This window comes from Drosophila virilis, chromosome 5 (genome assembly GCF_030788295.1).
Source record: "Drosophila virilis strain 15010-1051.87 chromosome 5, Dvir_AGI_RSII-ME, whole genome shotgun sequence".
Taxonomy (NCBI): Eukaryota; Metazoa; Arthropoda; class Insecta; order Diptera; family Drosophilidae; genus Drosophila; species Drosophila virilis.
Genome location: NC_091547.1, coordinates 2,340,288 through 2,360,664, shown reverse-complemented (window position 1 = coordinate 2,360,664; position 20,377 = coordinate 2,340,288). Strand labels below are relative to the sequence as shown.

The following is a 20,377-nucleotide window of genomic DNA, read 5'->3' as shown; positions in this document are numbered from 1 at the left end:
AAAGAAACTGCAGCAGCAGCAGCAATAAAAAAAAAGTCAACTGCAGCAGCAGCAGCAACCTGCAACCAGAAACCGGCTGGCAACATCTTCGGCAGATGCGCAACTTGGTTTATGCGGAAGCAAAGCTATTCTCAAAGCTACAGAAAGGCAATTGAACTGAACGACTAGCAAGATACCCTAGGCTGTCTAGCTGTCAAATGATTTCTTGAGAGAGAAAGAGAAAGGTTCTAAAGTGTGTGCCAGGGCAGCAGAAAGAAGCTGCTGGGCTTGAGATTCTATTCTAGAGATATATAAAGGGCCAAGTGTTTTTTTTCTTGTCTTCAGCTCTTAGCCAAAAAAACCCATGATACCCTTTTTCTTCAACATGGGTTCAGTAGGAAATTGCACACAGACACACATACACAGAGGCACACAGGCGCACTTATGTGCGTGTGTGTTTGTGTGTGTTTGTTGGCTTTTCCAAAACTGAAAACAAAATAAACCAGTCGAAGCCGCATTCATGTTAAGACTCGCTGCAGCTGTGCCCAGACCTTTGCACAAGTTCAATGGTGAGCTGCGGCTTGGCTAGCTCGAAACTGTGACTATTGTGAATGTGTGTGTGTGCGTGTGTGTGTGGCATAATTGCCAGTCAGCGAGCGATGTAGCTGCACTTTCTTTCTTTTCGGCGCGCTTCCTGGCCAAAAGGCAAATTGAATTGCGGCCCAAAAGAAGAGAAAGAAGCATAAAAGATTGCAAAAAAATAAAAAGAAATACAAATAAAATAGAATGCAGTCCAAGGTAAACTGCGAGAAGAGGCAAAAAACACACACACACACACGCACACACAGTTTGCTCTACATATTTAATTAGTTTCCGTTTCCGTTCATATTTGTAATCCGTTGTCGCAGTCTTTTGGCCACGCCCCCACCGCCGCGCCCACATGCTGCGCTTCGGCCTTTGTGCATTGTTTCGAGCTGCATTGCGCTGAGCGTTGGCCCAGCTGCGCAATTGTCCTGTGCCTGGCCCTGATAAACCGCCCCCCCCCCCCCCTGCCCTGTTGCGTAACTTATGGCCAGTCATTAGCGAAAGTAGAGAGGGGGGGAGGGGTGGGTGGTGTTAGCACGCTCCCAGAGCGATTGCGTTTTTGGTTTATCATTTATTTAAACAGCCTCCAGTCCTGCTGCTCCTTATGTGTAGTTGTGTGCGTGTGTGGGTGCGTGTGTGTGTGTGTGTGTGTGTGTGTGCTTGCAGGGCATATTTGATTCGAGCTCGAGTCAGATTTTATTGAGCTGCACACACACACGCACACACACACACAATGAGCAATGGCTATTTAATTATGCTGATGAGCCAAGCCGAGTCCGCGTTGAGGCTCCCAACAAAACACACACACACACTCGCACACACGCACACCAAAGCTAACCGTAAATACTCGCCCATTGCCCCCGCCCGCTGTCCCAGCTCCTGCCAATCCGTGCACAGCTTTTAGCATTGCGTGTGGCCCTACTCTACTCTGTGGGCCCCCTCCCAAGCCAGGCCGGGCATATTAGCTTGGCTCGATTTCTCACTTTGATTATATATATTTTTTGTAGGCGTTGCCACGCCCATAAAGTGTTTTTAAATCGGTTGAATGTGTCGAATCGTTTTATATATTAATTAGGTATGCAACTAAAAGAGTTGCATATAAAAAGTGTCCGGTTTGGTTTTTTCAATTTATTCGATTATTAAAAACAATTATTCGCAATGAACTGGAAACGGGGCTCCCTTTTGGCCGTCTGTGCTGCATTGCCTAATGTATATACAAATTTGGGAAGTGCAGTCAAATTACGTGATTAAAGTAAACCCCTTGCTTTCGGAGCATACAAATTTGCGGCTGTCTTTTAATTATATTTCCAAAAGTTCTATATCTATTAGATAGAGAGCCCAAGCAGCTCGAGTTGGGAAGCTTAGCATCCAGACGGGGCTTCGATCCCCAAAACAGCGGGCATAAAGATAGTCAACATTTGGACGTGGAAACATATAATGAGCCCCAGAACAGAAGTGTTCAGAAGTGGAAAGTGGGAAGTTTTGGGTTCAGGCTCTAGAGAAAACGGGTTACACGAATACACATATAGACGCTTTCGATCGGTTCTGTATCGGAAGTTGGCATAATTTCAGTTCTTACATAACTTCTTTCATAACCATAAGAAATCGTTCTTGATTGTGTCGAATCGGTTTACTGTTCAATTAGATTCGCAATCTATATCTGAGACCCAAAGGCTAATAGTTGCTAAACATGAATGTTTACTGAGGCTTCCTGAAGGTTCGAAAGTTGGAAAGAAGATGATCTGCAAATAGTGTGAAAATTTAGTCAAAATTTGACTATGGAAACATGGGGTTTCTTGGATGAGCGTAAATCTCAGAATTGAGGGACTAAGAATCGTTATAATGAGCACGAAGTTTAAGGTTCAAGCTCCCGAGAAGACGTAAGACACGACGAAGACATATAGACGCGCATGTGTGCAGGCTATAGCTTTTATTTTGCAGTACATCAGGTTTGTTCAGATAAAAAGATGAATGAATGAAAGTACATTGATATAGATATATTTATGCAGGTGGGCTCAAAGCTGTACGCTTCGATCTGTTGACAGCTTGCGAAGGCTGCAAACGCCTTTGTCAGGCAAACAAAGTATTTCGCAGTCGTTGTTGGTTTCACTTGATTTTCATTTTCACTTGTTTACCTTTGGGCCAGTTGCCGGGTGTCCGACGGGAGGCCTCTCCTCTGCCAGAGCTGCTTTCATATGCATGGCCCGGGCGCAGCGCAGATTTGATGGCAACCCGCACCCAAGCGCGAACACGACCCCGGCACCCTGCGCCCGTCCCCGGCAATCTGTTTCATACTCGATATTTATGGCTTCCTGGGCAACTACATTTATATACATATATATATATATATGTATATATTTACACGTGTATCTGGGCATCTTGCGTGGCTCTGCGGCAGTGTTTCCAACTGTCGCAAAAAGAGGCTAAAACTTATGTTGAGCATAAAACCTCTACAAGTAGCTAAAGTTAACTGGAAAACGGCTGAATTGCCCACACTAGCTAAAAATACAGACTTAAATATGTACAATTGCCTTAGGATTAAGGGACAAATGCAAATCTAAATAGTTTCCGGTGATATTAAGCTAGAAAATAGCTAATTTTCCAACACTGGCAAAACTTTAATTAACTATACACGCTTAAATAAGTACAATTGTGATAGTTATGTAAATGCAATCAGATTCCGGCTATATTTAGCTAGAAATTAGACCATTTTCCAACACTGGCTAAACTTTAATTAACTATACAGGCTTAAATAGGCATAGTTATAGCGACGCAAATACAAATGTAATCAATTAGCGGCTAAATTTAGCTTGAATATTGCTAAACTCGCAGGAGCAGCTGCTTGGTTTATGCACTCACCTTTATCTTCATTCTGCGCAGCGAGCGTCTGATCATCACTCATCTTGACTGATTGTCCTCGTTAATGTCCTTGTGCCTGGGTGCCCGGGTTGCTATTGTTGTTGCATGTCTTGCTTACAATTTTCCCCCCCTCTCTCTCTCTATCTCTCTCACCCCCACTCTCTGTCTCTCTTTCTCACTGACGCTTTATGCGAGTTTTGCTAGAGTCCGTGCTGCTCACACATTGGAATCGTCGCATTTAGCGTTAAGTTTGTCGCCTTTGTTAACATTTCGCATTTCTTTAGCATTTGTTGGCTGGCAGCTGCCTTTCGGCCGGTTCCAAAGCCGTTAAGGCTATGCAAATCTGATGAGTATGACAGTTTCCAATGATGGGCATCCTCCAGCCCTTCTTCGAAAATCCCTTTTGTTGCGTTTGTTGCGTTGATTATTGTTGTTGGCCCGACATTTTGTGCTTTGTATTTGGGTTAACTGCAAAATGGCAAATGAGAAAAGCGACAGCTTATTAGTTTTTTCAGCCCATTTATAGTCATACATATATCTAGTTACGAGTCGCAAGCCCTAGATTAGTGCAAATGCGTTGGGGATTCGGTGCTTGTAGTCCGATTGAATTGGAATTCAGATAAACACTTGTCGATGGATTTGAACCAGCAACCCTCTGGCTCTGCCGCCCAAATGACTGACTCATATCAAACTTTTTTGGTTGAACAAAGAACAATGAAAATGTTTCCTTGATTTTGGTTAAGTAACGCTCATATCTCGTAATTCCCGCACATATATCTTTTCATTTATAGTTCTATTTAAATTCAGCTGCAGCTCGATTCGCTGTCAATTGTGGCCGTTATTAAGCGGAAATTGGCTGACGCTAATGCGCAGCTTAAGACACCTGCACGGGCGGCTTATGCGGCGTGTACGTAATGCGCTCGCATTACGTTTACGTAACGTATACGTAATGTGCGTAACGGAAATGATAAGCACACACACGCACACAGAACCGGAAAATGTGCAAGCTTTAAGACTTAAAGCTATATAAAGATAAAGTTAATTAACATTATGGCAACACACACACACACACACGCACACACACACACACACACACAGACGTGCGCACAACTAAAAGTAAGTTACAAGAATTGATAAATGGCGCACAGCAAAAGGCAAATAGAAGGAGGCCACGCTCGGATGCTGCTTGTGTGCGTGTGTGTGTGTGTGTGTGTCTTTACTGTTATTGTTGTTATTGTGGCCGGATAGGTTGGTGGGGGGTGGTGGTTGGGTAGGCCTGCTTCCTGTTGTGTTTTACAAACTTCTTGACACCGCTGACGCTGGCGAAATGGAGAAACGTTAGATGAAGTGCCATAAAATATTCAATATCAAGTTTGCCAGCGCGCACACACACACACACACACACACACACTCGCATAGTGCAGGTAGGTGTGATGCCTGCCTCCTGTCGGAAGCCACACTGTGATTGAGCGCGGGCGCAGGGAGTTGTGTGGGTGGTGGGGTGGCGGGGGCAGGGGCTGGCGCGCAGGTGTCAAGAGGGCGCAACAATGCAGTCATAAAGGCGGGCCCGGCCTTAGAGAGCCGTGTACTTGGGTACAGTGAACGCACGCTTGAGCGCACAGAAGTAAGAGAAATGTGCAAATTAATAATTGAATATAAAACAAATTTAAAAAAAAAACATTTATTAATTATTAAATCTAAAAATATGAAATATAAGCCAATATTAATAGAATTTTCATATGAAATTGAAAGAAGGAATTTAAATATTATTTTAAGCTGGAAAGACGATGTCTATCTCCCTTTGGATATTTATTTGCATGCGCTTAAGACTTTTCTTAAATCTTATGTATATATATAATTTCTAATTATTTCCAAGAAAAGCCAATCAATCGCCGAGCAGGCTGCAAGAAAAGTTGTTGCTACGCGTGCATTTTCTTTGAAAGAAATGGAAAACGAGTTTGCGCGCGGCTAAAGGATAAGTTACTGTATCTGTATGTGTGTGTGTGTGTGTGTGCCTAGCAGCGGGCAGTAATCAGTAAGCGTAACCCCTGCGGTATGCGTCCCCTTAGCCTCCCCCTCGCACCTGCAGCGCTTTTTGTTAAGCACACAAATCGTCAAAATATTTTTTATTACCGCAATAAGAGCAGCTCGACGGCTTCAACAGAGCCAAGTTAAGACGAGGCGCGGTTATTTTAATTTTTCTTCTGTTTTTTTTTTTTGTTTTTTGTTCGTCTTCTTGTTGTTTTTGGGCGTGACCTCAGGCCGCGTGTGGGCAGCAGGAAGCTGGCCTGCGCCTTGCGCTATGCTACACTTTCTTGTTTCTTACTTTTTCAACTGCCGCACGAACTGCTGCTGCGCTAGTTAAGTGCAGAACATCAAGCGCTAATTTATGGGCCAAAAACAAGAAGTGAAAAACAAAAACCAAAAAAAGGAACCAGCAACTCCACAAGCCGCAACCGCAATGGCCGCAGCGGCCCGCCCACCAGGCAGACACCCGTTACCCGCCCAGCACATGTATTAAAACAAACACACACACACACATACATACATAGGCAATGTGTGAGTGCATTAAAATGTTCGCTGATTTACCTTTAAATATGTTTAATTGCTTTTTATTGCATTTTATTGTAGTTGTTGTTGCTGTTGCTGCAGTTGGTATTTTCTTTATGTAATCGCTGAACAACGCTCATATACACACACACACACACAGACAGACAGACAGACAGACAGACACGCGTGTACGCAGGCTTGTGCGTGTGTGCGTTTACATTTCAATTTGCCAATGCACTAGTTACTATTTATATATGCACACACATACACATACACACACATACAGATATGTAATTTTGCTTGCGGCTGCATTCGATTGTTGATATTTTCTGGTTCCTTTTCGCTTCACTTTACTGCGGCTACTTCAATTGGCCACAGCTGGGCACACTTTTGTTATGTTTATTGCGGTCGCTGCTGCCTATTGCCTGCCTATTGTTGTGTGTGTATATATATGTATATATTTAACATTAATTACATTTATATTTTAGTCGCAATCGCCGTCTTGCGATTCTATGCAACAATGCTAAACAAGGAAGCGGAGGTGGCTGGCAAAGGCAACAAAAAATAGCGCTGGCACGCACATTGTTTGACACACATACAAACACACACGCACACGATGACAGCGACGGCGGCGGCGGCGGCGACTGCGGCGGCGGCAGCGGCGTTGCACGCACACACCTTAAGCTGAGAAGTGTTATTACAATTTACTGTTGATTTCGTTTTGCTTTTGTGCGAGGGCAGCGAGCGCGCGCGAGCGAGAGAGCAACAGCACAAGCGTCACAGTTGCTTTGAATGTGTGTGTGTGTGACTGTGTATGTGTTGGTCTTGGCTACTGCGAAAGCGTGCGAAAGAGCGCGAAAATGTAGGTTAGTTTCCGTTATATCCTGCTTTACAACAACAACAACATGCACATTTCACTCTATTTTTGGGCGCAGAAGACTTTTTCGCTGCTTGCACTTGTAAATCTCTGTTTCTCAGTCCCCCCCCGCCCAGTCTTTGTGTGCGCTTGTGTGTGTGTCAGTGTGCTGTCCTTTCTCTTAGTCGTTTTTGTTTCTTTTTGTTGCTGACTTTTTTTATTTTATTTTTCTTTTGATTATTATTTTATTTGTTCTTTTGTGTTTGTGTGTCTAGCACTACGGACGCGTGCATTGCAATGGCGACTGCTCGGTTCTAAGGTTCGTTGGTGACTGACTGCGAGCAAACGGGTTTTCCTTTCCGTTTGACGTAATCTGCAGAGCCACAGCCACACACATAGCGCCAAAATTTCCCAGTATTGCGCACATGCCAGGACACGCGAGCATGGTACTTTTCTCTCTCTCTCTCACACTCTCTCTCTCTCTCTCAGTGGCATGGCGTGTGCCATGTGCGTGTCGCAGCGAGCCACGGCAACTGTTTTGGCCAAAATGTCAAAAGCAAGCGACCGACCAGGCCAAAATAGTTATGAAATTTAAAAAAAAAAAAAAAAACTCGACTCGACTCATGGCCAGCGTCAATTTGGCACAGTTTGTTCTCCTGCCGGCATAAACAAATGCGCTGCTGGGCATGCTCCAATTCCCATTATTTTCGGCGCTGCCTCTGCTGCTGCTGCTGCTGCAGCTGCTGCTCTGCCGCCGCAGGCCGTCTGTCTAAAAATGTCAAAATTATTAAGCACAAATATGGGCCATTGACTAACAAAAGAATTGAAGCTGTGTCGCCTCTCGCTTTGCCATTCAATCGAAATGCAACTTAACTGCCGTGGCGTATACGTTATTTAACCGGTATGGGCCACACGGCGTATGCTTCATTTCAATTTCGTGCATGCGGCACGGCCTTGAGTTCCGGGCGCATCCGCAATGCACTACAAAAATAAACAATGTGTTAATAATGCTTCCAAAAAAACACACAACAAAAAAAAAAGCTGATATACTATGTTCAGCTCGCTTTACTCTTTCCTCGACGTTTTCTATGCTCCCAAGTTGAACTCGCACTTGCGAAACTGATAACAACTGCGACTAAAAATCTTCTCTAAAATGGGTTGTTTTCTGAGTAAGTTTATTAATAAGAATTTTCAATTAAATATAGCTTAATTTTATACATCTAAAACATGCTCATAATAAAAAATGGTATGCGAAAGAAATAGAGGGAAATTTCGTACTACTGTTGGAATTCTTATGACATATCTTCGCTTTTCGTTCCGATTTAACTTGGCTGTTCAGTGTCCGATCTTTCTAAAATTTTCAGGACTTAAATATGGCATAAAAATGGGTGTAAATTTCAAAGCCCAAGACTGTGGCACCAAGAGTGCAACAATTTTTGCAATTTCAAGGAAGTCAGAGGGAGTTAGGCAAAAAGTGAAATATTCGGAATCTGTGTAAGCTATACACGCGATTACATACCAAATTTGGTGGCTCTAGCTCTTAAAGTCTTCGAGTTGTGTTTAAGAATATTATGAAAATGTCGAAGATTTTAATGGTATAGGATAATATATATTGAAGGACTGGGGGTAGATCTTGACATAGAAGAGTGGAATTAGAATGTTATCTCATATAGTTCTCCCACTCTCGGGGCATCTTTATGGAACTACAAATGCGACTACTTAATAAACCGCCCACGCCTTCGTTCAAATTAATGCCCAGATAGAAACACCCCATTGAAATTGTGCGCTCAGTGCGCATCTAGAGTTTCCAGAGCTCAGAGCTGGGTGAACGTAAATACAAAAAAAAAAAAAAAGAAAATAATTAAATAAAAAACAACGCATATTCTGGTTTTGCGCGATAAGCCAAGAGTTATCTGCAGCAGCTGTTCAGCGGAAGCCAGCTCTAATCCAATCTTCGCCATGCTGTGGCAGCGACTCCTGTTGCTGCTGCTGGTCGCCACGGCGTGCGGGGCCACGCCCAGTTCGAATCATTCCGCCCGATATGAGGAGTCGACGCTGCGTATACTGGATGTGGCCACGGAGCGTATGCGCGGCATTTGGGATATGCGCAGGCGCATCTTTCTGCAGCTCACCTCGAAGGGCAAGTCGCCGTTGGGCGGTCAGGCGCCCAGCAAGCAGGAGGTGGAAACGGAAACGTATAAGCTGGTCTATGAGCTGGCAGCGAATCTGAGCGTGGTGCCCGTAGAGCAGCTGAGGGATCCGCTGCTGCGACGTCGCGTCCAGCGTCTGGCCAAGCTGCAGCTGCAGGGCCTGCGGCCCGCCGACTACGAACAGGCCAAGGATCTGTTGCGCGCCATGCAGAATTTCATAAGCGGCTCGCTGGTCTGCACCCACGACGACTGCTCCGCCCGCCGGCCCCTGGCCATGTATCCGCAGATCTACAATCAGAATATGCGCAGCAAGAGCTACGATGATCTCAAGCTCAACTGGTACAGCTGGCGCAGCGCCATCAACGACAAGGATACGGCCAAGTCCACATTCATCGATTACGTCCGTCTGCTGCGCATCGCGGCCACCTACAATGGGCATGTGACGCCCTCGCGCACCTGGTACCTCTACTATGACACCGAGAACTTTCAGGCCGAAATGGAGGAGGGTAAAAAAAAAAACTATTTATGTTTACACTATTTTTGCTAAGTGATTGATTGACTGACTGATTGATTAGCTGACTGATTTATTGACTGGCTGATTGATTGACTCACTGATTGATTGGCTCACTGATTGATCAATCAGATTGACTGACTGATTGATTGACTGATTGAGTGTTGTTGTTAAAAATTCGATGATTTATGATTCAACATATTCCCAGTTATCTGGGAGATAATGCCGCTGTATCGGGAAATGCATGCCTATTTGAGGCACTCGGCGATGCTGGCCTATCCGAAGGCCAACTTCAAGGATGATGGCGCCATCTCGGCGCCCGTAATGGACCAGATGTTGTCGCAGGCATGGTACTCGCATCAGATCTTTCGCTCACCGTATCCCAAGGATCAGCTGCCCTCGGTGCATCATCGACTGGAGGAGGTGCTGGTCACGCCCGTCAAGATTAACAAGAAGGCAACCGAGTTCTTCGAGTCCCTAGGCCTGAATCACATGTCCGAGTAAGTGGCTCAGCACAATGGAGAATCGTTTAGACATATTTTAACTTGTTGGTAGCGGCTTCTATGAGCGCTACTCGCGGCGCATGAACGACGACGAGGGCGGGCCGGACTGCAAGTCGCAGGTGTACTACTTTCCGCCGGATGTGGCGCTGCGCTACTGCCCCAAGCTGGACTACAAGAAGATGATGCAGATTCACGGCACCATGGCCGAGCTGCAGTACAACATCTACAAGCGGGAGCTGCCCTTCGGCCTCGACACCGAGCCGTGTCCGGGCTTTGGCGCTGCCCTCGGCGAAACAGCCGTCCTGGCCTCGGGCACACCGCGTCACCTGCACCGCCTGCACATTCTGCTCAACGACAGCCTGACCGAGCATCAGTCGCTCAATCGGCTGTTCCGCATGGGCGTACATACGCTGCTGGCCGTGCCGCAGTATTTCATCAACGACAAGTTTCTGGTGGATGTGATGGACGGACGCATTGGTGTCCAGGATTACAATTGCGCCTACTGGCGCCTGCAGGACAAATACGCGGGCGTACAGCCGCCCATTTGGCGCTCCGCCAAGGACTTTGACCTGGACTACAAATTCTATCGCGGCATGCAGCCGGAACGCTCCAATACCAGGTCAGGCTTCAATGTGCTCCTAAATCTTTAACTAATCCTGCTTTGCTTTTCTTCCTAACAGAAAGTTCATCACGGAGATTCTGGGCTTTCAGTTCTATCGCGCCTTCTGCCTGGCCAGCGGCCAATACAAGCCAGGAGATCCCAGCTATCCGCTGCACAACTGCGACTTCTACGACAGCAAGGAGGCGGGCGCCCTGCTCCGGTAGGTATAGCAAACCATCTTAAGCCAGGCTCGTCTCATTCCATATCTTGTCCAGCGAGATGATGCAGCTGGGCGCCACCAGGCATTGGCGCGACATTATGCACATTGCCACGGGCGAACGTAAGCTGAGTGGGCGTGGCGTCTTGGAATACTTTGCCCCGCTCTTCACCTGGCTAAAGGAGCGCAACATGCAGCTGGATATCGAGCCCGGCTGGGATGCCGATGAGCGTGAGTCGAAACATTTTTAAATAAAGTTCAATCTTATAATTCCTCCATCTCTTCCATTTCCAGTATGTCGCAAGGAATAGCACAATCATCTGGGTAAACCTATCAAAAATATTCATATAAACTTTAATACTTGCAAATTATTAGAAACCCAAAAAAAAAATTAGTAGAAAATTTAAAGTTTGGTCAGAATAAACCAAAAACTTTATTTTCGATCGATATTTCCATTGATATTGTATTTCGATCCTGCCTTCTCCGACATAGGCCTGAGGTTGCCCTCAATTTCGATACAATATTAACGTAATCCTTCCGAGTTCTTCTCGTTTCGTATATATAGAGACAGTCAATTAAATTCTGGTTAAGCTTAAACTATGCCAGAATCTATATTATAATGCTAAACACAAAGTTTAGGGATCGAACATATCTTAAACATAGCGCTTCCAAGTTCTTCCAGTTGTATATATATATCCAGATAAAGTAAATCAAATCCTTAACTGAAACTCTGCCATAATCTATATATCATAATGCTAATCGATATACATACAAAAGAATCGTTTATTTGTTGTTTATGTACAAAGGCACTTTGGTAAAACGACGCGAAGCTTACGACTATATTTTAGGCATACGTTAAATACATTTAAAGATATGGATATAAGTAAACAGTTACGATAAATATACGCTCAAGGCGAAGCTGTAAATAGTACCCTAGACACTATATATATATATATATAGATAGATATATATAGTTGTATATAGTTATATAGACGAGCAGTCCGATTCGAGAGCTAATCGAGATCTTGGCTGAGAGTCGACAGATGATGGGAACTGGTTTGCGTTTCACATGGTTGTCTCCGAGTCGGGCGGCGTGTGATAGTTGAGATTGTAGGCGGGCGGCCCGTTGTTGAGGAATGCCATCGAGCGTATGCTCTCCCGCGATGCGGTGCGCTTTGAGAAGGATATATGGCCGTGCGAGGACGAGCTGACATAGTTGGGCGCCGGCTCCGGCACGGGCGGCGGCAGATACTGTTGCTGTTGCTGCTGCTGGTGTAGCGGATGCTGCTGGTAGAGCGGCGGCGTGCAGGGCGGCTGCGGCGGACTGGCGCTGGCGCCGCTCAGACCCACAAACACATTCTCCGTGGTATTGTATGCGGCGGCAAGCGGCCGCGAGCCATGGAAATTCGAGTAGCTGGAGCGAACCGAGGGCGGACGATTGTTGTAGAGCTCATCGCCAGCGTGGCCCACATCGTTGAGCTGTGTATTCGAGTGCTGATAGCTGGGATTATAGTGTCCGCCGCCCAGCGGCGCAGGTGGCGGCGGCGGCGGCGGCAACGGCGGCGACGCTGCCGGCTGCTCCAGCAGCATGCCCTGCCCATTGGTATTATAGTAAATGGGATCCAGCGGTATGTTGCGGCGATAATAGTGATTGTTGCTCTTGCCCAGGCTGCCGACGGCCACGTTGTTGTCGTCGTGCAGGCACTGCAAATTGGAGGCGGTCAACGAGGAGCGATGAAATGAGCCCAGCTGTGGCGGCGGCGGCGGCGGCTGATGCAGGTGTTGCTGCTGCTGCTGCTGCAGTTGCAGCTGTTGCTGCTGCTGCAGCTGCTGTTGATCGAGCAGCTTGGTGACCGGATTCTGTTGGTACTTGCGCCGGGAGCTGCGCGTGCTGCTGCGCACATAGCTGCCGCTGCTGCTGTCGCCGTGTCCGCCGTGCTTGGAGCGCAACGTGCTGCTGGAGCCGTGATGGGAGCGACGGGTGCTGCCGCTGCTGGATTGCCGTCCGTGGGTGCCGCGCGCCATCACCGAGCGCCGCTTGACACGACGCGGCGTCATCGGCTTGGGGCTCAGCTCGCCGCCATTTTGATCGCGTGCATCGCCATCGCCGCCGAGGCCCAATCCCAGGCCCAGCATCAGATCGCTGCGATGTCGTATGGTGTCGCTGCTGGCGCCAAACTCCATCGAGTACAGCGATTGGCGATGCTTCGACTGCTTGTTAATGTGCTGCACTGCAGGAAACAGAACAAAGAGCGTGTGAATAGCTGGTTAAATGTGGAGCGAGTGCTTCAGCGAATAGAGCAGCAGTTACCTGGCCGGGTTAGGTTGTTGGTGTGTGATTAAAATGGATACGGGATTAGCTACGAGAGAGAGTCGTTAGAGATACGTTTACGTTGATTTTGTTGGTTAGAAGAGAGCCAAAGTGCGCTACATGAAGCCAGTTAACCAGATAGATCGGTAGTCCGATAGCTCGACATATCGATAAGCGATCGATAACCGATAAAAATTTACGTAATTGATCAGCCTAACTTATAATTAGAAGAGTCGAAAGTACGCTACAAAAAGCCGATTAACCAGACAGACCGATAGTACGATACATCGATAGACCAACTATCGATCATTTTCAATTAGAATAGAGTCGAAAGTGTGCTAAAAAAAGCCGTGTTAACCTGATAGACCGATATTACGATAGCTCGATGGGCAAAAAATAAAATAGATAAACGCTTAAATTTTGATTAGAAGAAAGTGGAAAGTGCTAAAAAAAAAAGCCGATAAACCAGATAGACCGATAGTTCGATAAGCAATAATATCTACGATTTACGTAAATAAATAATAAGCTTAATTTATAATTATAAGAGTCGCAAGTGCGCTACAAAAAGCCGTGTTAACCAGTTGGCTAGATAGATCGATATATCGATAGGTAGATATATCGATAATTAGTTAAAGGCCAAAGATTTGTGTAAATGAACATTTATTTTCGGGGAAACGCTTGAATCATTTTGCAGAAATTGGCACGCAATTAGCTCATTTATGTTATATATATATATATATATATATATATATATATAATTCGATTTTATGTACTCCATATATGCATATATATTTATATGATTTCTGCCTAATTGCTAATTAGCGAATTTCTCGTGTAAAGCTTAACACTAGACTTAACAATTGATATATATTTATATATATATATTTAACGAATCTCGCTAACTACACGCGTTTATTTGTTTATGTTTAATTTCTCTCAACAAGAAGGCAACTATTTTTTGTTTTTTACTAAGTAGTTCCTTTGGAGAGGGGCTTCCGTTTTAAAGGCATTTTCGTTGCATTGGCATTCATTTAAATTTCTTTTTCTAAATGTTTTTCAACAATTTTCGTATCGGTTTTTTAAATTTTAGTTAGTTCGATTTTTTTCGATAAATGTTTTTTGTTCTTTTTTTTTGTTTTTGTGACATTTGTGTTTAAATTGTTTTTGATTTTTTTATCGTTATGTAGAGTATCACAGTTTAACATAAAATTATGAAGGCATTGGACTTTCCGCTTCTCCTCCCTTCTTTACTCTTCTCTTCTCATTTTGTTTGTTTTGTAACATTTTTTTTTTATCACAATTCATAATGTTTCAGCCATTATGGAAAGTCTCACATGTGTGTGTGTGTGTTAGTATATGTTTATGTATATGTATATGCATATGTGTGTATGTGTGCGATTTGTCACATAATTTAGTAAATGGCTTTCAAGGCATCCGATTTAAGCTTAAATCTAGTTTTTTTTTCTATTTTCACTTCAAATGCTATGCAAGACCGAAAAATCATTTTGCATGTTGAATTTATTCAAATTCCCAGTGTTCCATTTAACTGGGAACAGCAACATGGGAACAGTTTAGTGAGCAGCATATTAAGTGAGTACTTAGTTTAACTGTTCATATCTTGGCAACTGAGAACAATTCATGTGACTTGCATTGCACTTGCTTCAAGTAGGGAACAGTTTTTCAAAACTGCCAATCTAGCTTTATAAGAACAGTTTATAATTGGGAACAGCATTTTAAACTCGCATTGCAGTTTTGCGCTTTTCAGCGAACGTTTCCAATTGGGAACAGTTTTGATTAATTTAGGCAACATTCATTGCACTTGAAATGAGAAGAGCTTTTAAATTTAAAATTTAACTAGAAACAGCATCTTATCATAACACTTAACAATTGGCAACATCTTGTTTAACAACACTTAAAGTGTGTAATTAACTGTACTCTATCTTGGTGTTCCCATCTCGTGTTCCACTCAAATTGGGAACAGTTTGTTCAATCAAAGTGCTTTATCTGGTGTTCCTTGGACTTGCATTGCACCCAAAGTGTGTTTTGTGTACTATGCTCTAGTGTTCCTATTTAACGAACTCGTAAATCGTAATATGCGTAAAAAGTTATGTTAGCCACAACAAAGACGACAACATGTACTAAATGTAATATACAGTTAGTTAGTATGGACAACACATGGGACACAAGCGGCACATCGCCCAGCACCCGCAGTATAGATATATATATATATAGATATATTAAGAGAGTCAGACAAAGAGAGAGAGAGAGAGAGAGAGTGAGTTTATATATGTATAGAAGCTGGACCTACTTGAGTCAAAGAGAGTTCGTGTGAGACAGAGAGCGGAAGAGAGACGAGGAGAGCTTCAGCTTCGGTTCGGCAACAAATAAGGTTTGCGGATCGCGTGAGCAGCAGCCGCCGCTGGAGAATCTCTAAAAGTCTATAAGATTTGGTCACTAATCAAGTGGAATGCAGCATTGAGGATCTGTTGGAATTGGTACCAGCTAGGCCTGGGAGCCCACAATCGAGTTGCAGAAGGAGCGCGGGCGAGCCTTGCGGCCGCTGCGACGATTGACATGCGGCGCCGCCTGCTGCTGCAGCTGCTCCTCCAGCTGATCATCGCTGTGCGTGCGCACCATGTAGCCGGGCGGAGTGTCGCGTATTTGATCGCAGAAATTCGCCGGTGCCGGATGCGGACGTGGTCGACGCTGGCTGCGTCGCACCATGGGCGAGCCGGCGGCAGACACATGCTGTGTGGGCATGGCATATTTCTCGGCTATTTCGGGCGAGAGATCCGGATAGGGCGCCTGACCCAGACGCGGCTGGAAAATATGCGGACGCGGCGCCGGCGGCGGTGACAGCGACAGCGACAATGCCGTCTCCAGTGGCGGCTCCACATGGTCACAATTGTGCACGGGCACCGTGGGCAGCGCTATCTGAGTGGGGCGTGGCACGCCGCGCAGCAACTTGGGCGAATAGCCCAACAGGCCAACATGCTGTTCATATGAAGTATAATGATTGTTATTGGGACTAGACGGGATTTGTGGTTCTTGAACGGAACCGAATGCCAAGTTATTATTCTCGGGCGTGGGACTCTGGAAGGGCACATAGCTGACGCCATCGGGCGACAAATGCGGCAGCGAAAAGCTATCCTCATCCTCCTCCAGATTGCGCGACAAGCGCGCCAAAGCCAGCTGTGTATGCTTCACATCTGGCAGAGATTTGGGCGCCTTCGGCTTGTGATGGATGCGCGCAAAATGACCGCTGCCCGAATTATCGACAGCAGCATGAAAGATGCTATAGTTGCTGTTGCTCAGCTGCGGATTCGAGTTCTGCAGCGAGGCGTAGGACAGCGAGGGCGTGGTCTGTGCCGAAACGGACATGGGACTGACAGAGTTCAAAGCGGGTGATCTGCTCTGATAGAGACGCCGGCGCTGCTGGCTCTCATTGGGTGGCGGCTGCTGAGGATGTGGCTGATGGCGAGTCTGCGACTTGTTGCTGCCACTTGTGTGGGTTAAATGTGGGTTATTTGCTGTGTCTGGCTGTGGCTGTGGCTGTGGCTGGTTGAGTGTGTTATTGTAGCTATTGTTGTTGCTATTGTTGTTGTTGTTGTTGTTGTAGTTGTGGTTGCTCGATTTGTGTCTGTGTTGATGATAGAATTGCAGTGAATATTGTTGCTGTTGCTGCTGCGACTGCGACTGCGTTTGCGTCTGCGTCTGTTTATTTGATTGCATTGTGGCGCTTGCGGATGTTGTTGGTATACTTGTATAGCTCACGTACATTGGATGGACGACGGTGTGCTGTGGACTCTTCGCGTCGCCGTTCATGAAATCGACTGTAAACCAGAAATTGTTTAAGATGCTTTAACATTATAATAATATATATAATATGTGTGTGTGTGTGTGTGTGTGTGTGCTTGCACAATTTAACAGCCATATAAGCAAATACAATATCTCTTTCTTTATAACATAAATAACATGGATTACGTTTACGAGCATATGTTTATGTAATGTATATGATATATGGTATATATGTGGCATACATGTATATGGTTTGTGGTATGCATAACAATTTTGCTTTCATTTTTTTTTTTTATATATCTATATATATAAACATTCTCTTGGCGCATGGTTAATCAATAGACACGGGCGGCATTCCGGGCGGGTTTTTGTATATATCAAAGCATCGAAATTCATATAACACAACACATTTTTTATATGATAAATAAATATTATAGTTTAACAATACAATATGTATATAAACATGATAGTCTTTGCGTTAACAAACATTCGGCTTAATTTTGTTACAACGCGGGGAGGCAAAAGGTTTGGAAATTATCGTAATATACAACATAAATATATATACACAAAGGTGGTTAAATTGAAGACAAACTACAATTGTTAAGAACCAGTTACCAAAAAGTGTTTGATGATTACACAATAAGTCGGTTGGTATGTATGCATATAGAAATTCACAGCAACTTACATCTGTCGTCCTCATCGAGAAATATGCAGCTGATCAGAATCGCGCCAAGTATGCCCAGCAGCTAAAGGGGTAGGAGAGAGGGCATGTGAGTGAGAGTGGGCACAATTTATGGCACTTTAAATTGATTAACAGATCTGTGCATATAGCTATATATATATATATATATATATATATATATGTGTGTGTGTGTGTATGCTCACCGCCAGCGCGCACTGTGCGCCCGAGTGTATGACCTCGACGAGCGGGTAGTCCAATAGACAATCCTCGACGCGTTCCGGGCGCAATGGCCGATACGGATCGTCCGAGGTGATATTGTAGGTGGGCTTGCAGCCATAGCCGTTCGCCTCGAACCAGGAAACGCTGCCAGTGCCCATATTGAGCAGATCGCTATCCTGTAAAGCGAACCAGATAATGGAAAATATCAAATTGTTGGCATCGATTTTCATAGCTCAGATAAGATTAACTTATCAACATTTGAAAGTAGATTGCAAAGTACGTGTACATTGAAGGAATATTATGAATATTATATTTCATATATATATATATATAATTATGTTTTTTGATGTATTTCAAGAACCATCCAGACCTCTACATAGTTGATTTTCACTTCCGGAATCGCTCACGCTCTTGACCCCCTTTCGAAGCATTAACTTGTTGGGAATTGCAGTGCGATTTTCGTATACAATATCTAGAGAATACATTTGACTAGATTATGAAAGTTTGGCTCTTAATGTTATTTGCATGCTGCGCCCTGCCCAGACTCCTCCAGACTTGACTAGCTATTCTCGAGTTTAACCCCCTTTTGAAGCTTTAACTCGTTGGCAATTGCAGTGGGATTTTCGTATACAATATCTATAGAATACATTCTGTATGATAATGATATTTTGGTCATGTTGCGCCCTTTCCTGTTTGCCCAATCACGCTTTCCAGTTGACACCAATTACTCACCCTATCCAGGCTGCCGACATTCAAATAGAAGCATATTAAAAACGCATTCCAGCCGATCCAAACAAAGTTCCATAGTAAATACTGACCAAATAAAGAAAAATTTGGGTTATCAAACAGTTCTTATCTCAAAATGAGTGCCAGCAGGGGAAGTGTGGTGCGGTACTTACGGTTATGATGTATTTGATTCTAAAATGATATGCGCCATAGAAGCCGAATATGATAAACAGTATTTGAAAGAAGTTGACCAATATGGGCGCCCACATGTATCCGAGAAAATCGAATACCTGGCGTTCGATAATCGTTATCTGTCGATTTGGTAAATGGGGGAGAAAAAAAAAACAGATAGATACCACGCATTGTTTGCATGCACATGAAAAAAAAAGAAAGGAAGAAGATAAATGCAATAATATTAAATGGGGCCAGACATATGGTCACACTTACCATTTGCAGGAAGCATGTTGACAACAGAAAGTGTCGCCGTGTACACGAGCACGAGCCCATCACAACATAATTATTCCATTCAGAAATTTGTGCCAAAGATTAGGTGTGCGTCTGTGTGTGTGTGTGTGTGTGTGTGCGTCTGTTGTGTTTGGCTGTGTATGTATGTGTGCGGCTGCTCCAGTGCGAAAAAGCTGCATTGATTTAGTTCTGCACTCCAAACTGTCCTCCCTCTCGCTCTGGCACACGGCTTCTTATGCGTTGTTTTCTGTTTTCGTTATGTTCTTCAACTTGATCGCATTGCGCTTTAGTTGCTTTCTTTATGCATGCGCTTTATATGCTTATGCTTGTCGTTGTTTTTTTTCTATTGGCATTTCCGGGGGATGAGTTCTCGCTTTCAACGTGCCCAGTCACTTGTTCTCTCCTCTCGCACCTTTCAGAATAATACGCTCAAAAGGGAGACGAAGAAATGTAATGTAATGCAGCTGCAGCGAGGACAACACTTGACTGGAAAACCTGATCTGTGTGAACTAAAAGTAAATAACGAAAAAAAAAAAGAAAGAAATTAAAACGAAATGAGCAGCAGCTACTGAGAGAAACTTCGCTCACACACACACGCGCACTTATGCACTGGCAGCATATCTATATGTACACATACGTGTGTATGTAAACAAGTATTACGTGCACACGAACTTAAGGCAAACTATTCCATTGCTTTTCTGTCTGTACTATGTATGTATGCTATATATGTATTATTTTCAAACAATTATAACGACTTTAACGCGCACATTCTGACCGCACAGGTCAAGTAATTAATTAATTAATAAAGATGAGCGAGCTGCACCAACACCAATACACACACAGGCACACTCACACACAATCAGTAACAATTTTCAACTACAGTGTCTGCATACAGTTTGCGTATGTATACTTATAAATCGTTTGTTGTTGTTTTGCATACTAATTGAATTAATCAAATTAATGCCTATGACAACACAATACGTATTTTGATATCACAGATATGACGCGTTTATGACTCAATCTCAATGTATTTCCGCTTGGAGCACACTCCTGCACACACACACACGCACACAGAAACACTTTTACACATTTAATCACTTATGCTGCATGGCAGCCACTTCCGTATGATGCGAGTTGATTATTTGTGCTGTTCCATTTACATAATATGCAATTGCATTTATTTTATCAATAAATTAACACCTCAACTTACGTAGCTAGTGCGCGGAACTTCTGTATGCTCTGCACGCAACAACTACAACTACAAGTGGAATGCAGTGTGAACGCATGTCGTAAGAGCAAAAATACCAGCAAACCCAATATTAGTATTTTTAGCTGTAGCTATCAGTTCACTGCGAACTAGTAGTT

General features: G+C 44.3%; 3 protein-coding genes across 10 annotated transcripts in view; 1 reads left to right on the top strand and 2 right to left on the bottom strand.

Annotated features, from left to right (window-relative positions):
* Window positions 1–20,377, bottom strand: part of NaCP60E (Na channel protein 60E) — a 96,130-nt gene that overhangs the window by 50,804 nt on the left and 24,949 nt on the right. Inside the window, exons 1-2 of one of the 4 annotated variants that reach the window (XM_070210020.1) lie at window positions 6,013–6,421; window positions 3,424–3,891 (exon numbers count right to left, since the gene is read on the bottom strand). The exons of the other annotated variants lie outside the window; for them this stretch is intronic. Of the exons in view, the coding sequence (XP_070066121.1) occupies window positions 3,424–3,466 (43 nt within the window). The 5' untranslated portion in view covers window positions 3,467–3,891; window positions 6,013–6,421. Of the gene's footprint in view, window positions 1–3,423; window positions 3,892–6,012; window positions 6,422–20,377 lie in introns of those variants that run through there. 4 annotated transcript variants of the gene reach the window in all.
* On the top strand, window positions 8,650–11,260 carry Ance-5. The gene is made up of 6 exons (XM_002059435.4): window positions 8,650–9,485; window positions 9,699–9,990; window positions 10,046–10,612; window positions 10,674–10,814; window positions 10,870–11,042; window positions 11,106–11,260. The coding sequence occupies exons 1-6, from the start codon at window positions 8,789–8,791 to the stop codon at window positions 11,120–11,122; spliced, it is 1,887 nt and encodes a 628-aa protein (XP_002059471.1). The 5' UTR covers window positions 8,650–8,788; the 3' UTR covers window positions 11,123–11,260.
* Window positions 11,577–20,352, bottom strand: NKAIN (Sodium/potassium-transporting ATPase subunit beta-1-interacting protein). 5 transcript variants are annotated; one of them, XM_015168878.3, is made up of 8 exons: window positions 20,223–20,352; window positions 18,995–19,521; window positions 18,721–18,858; window positions 18,554–18,634; window positions 17,806–17,997; window positions 17,606–17,666; window positions 16,901–16,955; window positions 12,895–13,042 (listed from the first exon to the last, which is right to left on the bottom strand). In XM_015168878.3, exons 2-8 carry the CDS (start codon window positions 19,052–19,054, stop codon window positions 13,030–13,032), a joined length of 600 nt encoding a protein of 199 aa, XP_015024364.1. In that variant the 5' UTR covers window positions 19,055–19,521; window positions 20,223–20,352; the 3' UTR covers window positions 12,895–13,029. The 5 variants fall into 5 exon arrangements, with proteins under 5 accessions (XP_015024361.1, XP_015024362.1, XP_015024363.1 ...); XM_015168875.3 differs by lacking the exon at window positions 16,901–16,955 and having other exon boundaries at window positions 11,577–13,042; XM_002059433.4 differs by lacking the exon at window positions 12,895–13,042 and having other exon boundaries at window positions 13,189–16,955.